General features: G+C 35.5%; 1 protein-coding gene across 1 annotated transcript; it reads right to left on the bottom strand.

The window, feature by feature from the left end:
* Positions 1-1208: 1208 nt before the first annotated feature.
* On the bottom strand, positions 1209-5490 carry LOC131026938 (probable histone H2A variant 3). Its single transcript, XM_057956932.2, has 3 exons — positions 5282-5490; positions 4980-5163; positions 1209-1852 (listed from the first exon to the last, which is right to left on the bottom strand). Exons 2-3 carry the CDS (start codon positions 5121-5123, stop codon positions 1556-1558), a joined length of 441 nt encoding a protein of 146 aa, XP_057812915.1. The 5' UTR covers positions 5124-5163; positions 5282-5490; the 3' UTR covers positions 1209-1555.
* Between the last annotated feature and the right edge of the window lie 634 nt (positions 5491-6124).

A 6124-nucleotide genomic window follows, 5' to 3' on the forward strand; every position in this document is an offset into this window, starting at 1 on the left:
TTTTAGGTATTTAATTCTGTTTCTTTTTCAACGGACAGCCCCAGCATTTTCTTTCTTGCTTGTTTTAAGTTTTTTATTTAATTATTATATTTTGGTACAAGGCTACGCTAGCATCTGAAATTATTGCCCGCTTCATCTAATCTTTCTTACTAGCCTGCAGGTGTTGCTCAATCTCATCATACCATGTTCTCATATTACGTTCTGCTATTAAAAGCAAACATTCAGTCAGATCTGTCCGTTTATGTCATTCACTCTTACAAGCTGCCACACATCAAAAGTATATTCTCTATCCAGCATTCTGGATGCACATTTGACTTTTGATTTTGAATTTTATTAATTAATAAATACCGTCAAATGTCCATCCAGAATGCTGAATAAACGTTACCCATAAAAAAATAGCCGTTTCAAATCCTATATAGTTCTTATTTTAAACGTTGAGGTTTGTCCCATTCATAGGAATCCTTTGAAACAATAAAACAAAAATTAAATGCAGCTTTTTTATTCAATAGTGTGGGAGTATGTAGTTAGAAGATTCATGTTAAGACAAAAGATAATACCAAGAAGAATATTGAATGCAACCAAATAAGTTGAAAATTGTGAGTTTCCATTATAGAAATAGGAACCTAGAATCTAATCTAGTATTTTTAGCATCCGGAGGGTCTAGTTTCTGCTTCATATTTACCAGTTACAAACCACGCCATGTATCATTGAATAATGCAGACTGACTTAATCACATTCCAATCTCATTTTCCATTCTCTACCATGTAGACCAAAACATTTACACAAATAATTGGTTGCATTGATTTTTACAAAAGCATAGAAAAGAGGAATACCAACATGAATCCCAGATTCCATGAATCACATAAAGTTTCAACTGTCCTAACAGCACACAAATTCTATTGAATAACAGTCCAAATTTGTATGAAGTTAAATTAACAGCATAAAATTTCATCTTCCAAATAAGACTCTTTCTATCATATGCCACAATCCCATTAAAAAAGAGCAGGCCATTTCTCTAACACAGGAAACCAAGTTTACAATAAGAAAAACACCAGGCTAGACTGTTTCTCGTCTCCAAAAGAACATTAAAACATACTTAGACTACCTCACTTGAAGGAAGACTGAAAATAAGGTTGTTTTCAATGCCTACACTGAAAGTGTGTCTGTACAAATTTATCATCATCCAACAGAACATAATTAACAAACGGTGGAGAACATTAATAAGCACTTGTTAACAATCTATAAAATTGAAAGTCACATGATAATATCTATGTTTCTAAAGTAGTGCTTTACTTCAGGAAAATTTCTACTGGAGCACAAATACGAAATAATCCAATCCAATCTAAGCAAATCCTACCTCAGCTGTGAAGTACCTATTTCAATAGTTAGTCACAAACCAGAATGAAACACCCCTAATTCTGAATAGACAAGTTCCATTAATGCCAAAGGCATTATCCTTCTGCCTAATTGCATGAGGTGAACATCTAAATCTCAAATCCAATGTTTGTCAGTTTCTTTACATGAAAGCGTGTATGGTCAAAAATTCCAATACAGCCTAGTCTTTTGAAGATTTATTGATCAACGACTTGTGAATGTGTGGGATAACACCTCCACCGGCTATTGTACCTTTAATCAAAGTATCAAGCTCTTCATCTCCACGAATAGCAAGCTGTAAATGTCTTGGAGTGATACGTTTCACCTTGAGATCTTTACTTGCATTCCCTGCTAATTCCAAAACCTCTGCTGTCAAATATTCCAAAATAGCTGCAGAATACACAGCAGCAGTTGCTCCCACTCTACCATTTGCAGATATTCGAGATTTCAAAAGACGGTGGATTCGGCCCACTGGAAACTGCATCAAGGAGAAGGCAGTCAAGGAAAAAGATATGTATTAAGATGCAAATGTCATCAAATCTCATTTCAACTTACCGTTATTAAAAGATGAAGAGCAAATTAAAGACAAACCAATGAAATACATGGAGCTTAAGCCAGTAGAACATCAAAGCTTCCACAGATGCAGCTCCTAAGAAAAATTATTACTTTTGAGAAGAACCATATAATTTTGAAAAATAACTTGTAGAAACAGAGAGACTAACAGAGTTATCATTATACACCTACCAGAAACAATAGAAAAATGACTTAAACTACTGGAGTCCATAAAATTGCACCTGGGCAGATACTTCCTATCATTTTATATATTCAGTATCAGAACCATCGAAGTAGACTGGTCAGGTAGCCACCATCCAAGCAAATAAAAATTTGCAAGTCTAACTGTACTAAGGGAATCAGTTTGACAAATATCTTGGAAGTGCAAAGTAAACAGTTGGCTTGAATACCTTCTAATTCTTCACTTTTGGGAAAGCTTTCTGAAATAACAGAACTGACTCTGATCATTTCATAAATTGTTACATAACCTCTGTGTTAAGCATAATTGGCTTCAAATGTGTTAAGAATGACTGCCTTCAAGAATATGAGAAGGAATTGAAACATTCTATAGAGTCTAGACTCCTTTTAACATGACCTACAAATTCACACACATTAACAATTGTTTGGCATATGCTGGAGAGTGAAGACACAGATTATGATTTATCATATCATTGCACACATGCACACATGCACAAATAGAGACAAATGCAGCAAAACATTAATCAACTAAGAATGGATATGGTAAATTCTTTTAGCGTTAAAACTGAAACATAGTTACAAGGTTCAAACACCAGACCTTAAAACTAGCACAAGGTGCACATCTACAAAGAACCCACAAATTATTCTCTTTCTTGATTTTCAAATGCCTTTATATGGCTTGTACATAGCTATCTTTAGTGAATAATACAAATTTATCCTGCACAGCCACATTTTGTGGGACTGCACCCTCATGTAGAGACATCGGATATAAGAACAGGGGTATCATTTTTTCATAGGATAAGAGAGTATATAAATAAGAGTAGCTATTTTAGATTTGAATATGAAAACTGTGAGATGTTGGTACATGTATAAATTCCTTGTCCTTGAACCTAAGTTTCCTGGTGACCACAAAAAGCTTCCTAACGAGCTCTACCATATGACTGCTAATTATAATATATATCGCTAAGGTCTATGGCATATTTCTGAGGTCGGATATGAGTTGGGACATATTACCCCTATCACCAGCTAGCAAGACTCAAGAAAATAAAACTCCGCCTTGCACACCCAATTGTACATTTGATGCTAAACCACAAAGCAATGCTCATTTCTTCAGAAATATCCTTAGCAAACACAGTTAACATATTTTTCTTCAATGAACCAAGATGATTAGCTATATGCCCTGGGTAATTTACATGAGCCCAAAACCAGGTTCTGGTACCCTTATTTTCCTTTAACTAAACATGATCGAAACTTTCTCAAGATCTTCTGCTTCAACCGGTAGAAGTTCACAGACAATAAGAAATTTTGAAATTATAAAAAAGAACAAGGCATCTAAGAAATGATCATTAGCAACGTGCCAAATGCACAACTCTGCATTGTTTAAAATCAAGTGAGCAAATTGACCAATTCAACGTTTAATCTCAAGGTGATGTAATATCCATTAAATTGGAAATGCAATCATTTAAACATGGACACAATTTATACGATAACCCAACATGCCCACAAGCAAAAGGCGGCACAAGAGCTTACCCAGCCCAAGGATGAAGCTTTTCTGACAGAAACCGAAAACCAGATTTGAGTACCTTACCTTTCAACTAAAGATACATTTTAACCATTATAAAGTCTTCTAGATTAAATCCCTACTCCATGCAAACCATCTTCCAAACGTCGCCAAAATAGGAATCACACCACCATCAACCAAGTACACGCAGCCAGTTATCCATATGGTGATATCCAGTGCTTTAAAAAAACCATTAACCAGACATGGGTCGACACACTTTCTATATTTTTTTTGAAATTTCAATAATTTTGAACTACTCACAAGCAAAAAGTCAGATGAGTTTGCATCATCTGAGAATGAGATTTTCCAGAATATATCCAAAACTGAAGCCTAGAACCTTAAACTTCACTCAACTAAACATGACAAATAAGTATTCTCAAATACATGCTCCATACAAACTATGTTATTCAAATCCAAAAACAGGAGTTATTAAAAAGAATTTGGAAACCCCCTGACTGGAAATACAAGATTACAGTACATTTTAAACAACCAACCGAGACAAAAAGAGGAAATCTCAAAAGGAGATCTTCAGAACACAAATGTTTACCTCACTAACACAAATTAACATTGGTCATTCACGAGCTAGCTAGAATACAACTCACCAACCACTAGCTAGTTAGGATAAATCCAATCATTAAAACCCAATTGTCCTCTTCGATATTTAACCGCATCATGATTGATGCACACCTATTCAAAAAAAGTCATTATCTGAACAGTCTTACGCGTATCTCCGATAAATCAACATGATCACAAACACAAAGCATCAGACTGGCTTAAATGACCTAAGAGCTAGATTTGCGTGGCATAAACATAGAACTGGATCTGCATCCTTGTTCTGTCTCAATTAGACATGACAAATGAAACAACCTCAAGCCTTCCGATATTAAATCCATGGCCCGTGCAAGTTATCTTCTCAATGGGAATGTCAGTTGAGACGCCACTTGTGACTCCACTAAATGAGAATGCAAATTTTCAAAGTGGGCAAAAAATTGAACAAAGATAATATTTACCACATATGGGTATCTCTCTAATACAAGTGGGTGTCTCTATTACACAAGTAGGTGTCTCTTTAACACAACTCTGCAACACCAAGTTGGTCTGTGTTTAGCATAACTGGGTGTCTCTGAAACACAAATGGGTGTCTGATTTTAGAAAGCCTAGAAACCAGGCTTCAAGCAAATTACCAGAAGAATCCAAAAGAACATAAAATAGTGAGGAGATCAAGAAAAGAAAAATATAAGCAAAAATAACATTAAGGCATTGGAGGGACCCAAAACAATGAAAAAGCACCAACCTGTAGGCCGGCGCGAGAGGAGCGGGAAACTGGTTTCTTCTTATCCTTGTCCTTATTAGTATTGTTGTTGGTTGCAGCAGCGGAAGACTTGCCCATAAGCAGACCTTTTGCACCTTTGCCTGACATGTTGCCACCAATAACCATTCTCTGTCTTCAACTTATCAGTAGATCGCCGCCACAAGCTCTGCCCAAAACAACACAAATACCCATCATGATTCTTTTACGCAAATTTGAAAAAAAAGAGGCACCCACATGAGGAAAAACGAAAAAGAATAAGATACAAAGACAGAAATGAAGGGCACCTTGAAGATCTGAGCAGGGCGAACACAGGCACAAGACACAGGCTGGGGCACCTAAATACAAGAGGGTAATATTTGGCTTGAAAATGAGGAAAATCGAGTACCCAACTCGGCCTATATATATTTATTTTCCAAGTGGAGATTGAGGGAAAAAAGTATGGTAAACACCTATAATTACTGCCTATTTTGCTTGTACCATAAAACAACCGAGCTTTTCGAGGAGGGGGGATCGTGGACCTCGAGTTAAATTATGAGGTGATCCTCAAATTCAAAATAAAACAAGGCGGACACAAGGTTTCTTTTTTCTCTTTTTTACTCAAATTTGTTCACGAAGATAAGTTATGATGTCATGGAGTCATGGCCAAAATGGGAACGAGTGATGTTTCTTAATGGTAAATACCTAACACACACCAGGAACCAATTATCTTATGCGGAAAAACACTTGATCCTAAAATTAGTTGGACCCCTCTCTTGGGCGTACCTAGAGTTGCATTTAAAATGATTTTTTTTTGTTGTTTAAAAGGAGGGCTTTTGTGTTAGTTGTTGTTTAGAGAGGGAAAATTGTGTCAGACATGCATATTAATGGAAAGATTTCTACGTACGTCCTTGATGTGTAGTTTAGATACAAAATGAAGGGAAATCATGTTTTCGATAGAAGGGAAACTTAGTTTTTGCATTGAACATGCAAATGAGTAAAAAAAAAGTTATATGTTATAGATATACAAATTGTTAATCTATATGATTGTAGCTACACGAGCAAATATAGTCTTAGTATTAAATATATACGTATAAAATATAAAATTTATTAAAATTATATATAGTTCTTTTTTTCAAATCATGAAACCG

The sequence above is a fragment of the Cryptomeria japonica genome, chromosome 7 (genome assembly GCF_030272615.1).
Source record: "Cryptomeria japonica chromosome 7, Sugi_1.0, whole genome shotgun sequence".
NCBI lineage: Eukaryota > Viridiplantae > Streptophyta > Pinopsida > Cupressales > Cupressaceae > Cryptomeria > Cryptomeria japonica.

Bases quoted from the DNA above. Each gene is read 5' to 3' on its own strand.
- LOC131026938 (XM_057956932.2), bottom strand. From the start codon at position 5,123: ATGGTTATTGGTGGCAACATGTCAGGCAAAGGTGCAAAAGGTCTGCTT. The intron at 1,853-4,979 runs GTTGGTGCTTTT...TCCTTGATGCAG, and splicing joins CCTCTCGCGCCGGCCTACAG to TTTCCAGTGGGCCGAATCCA.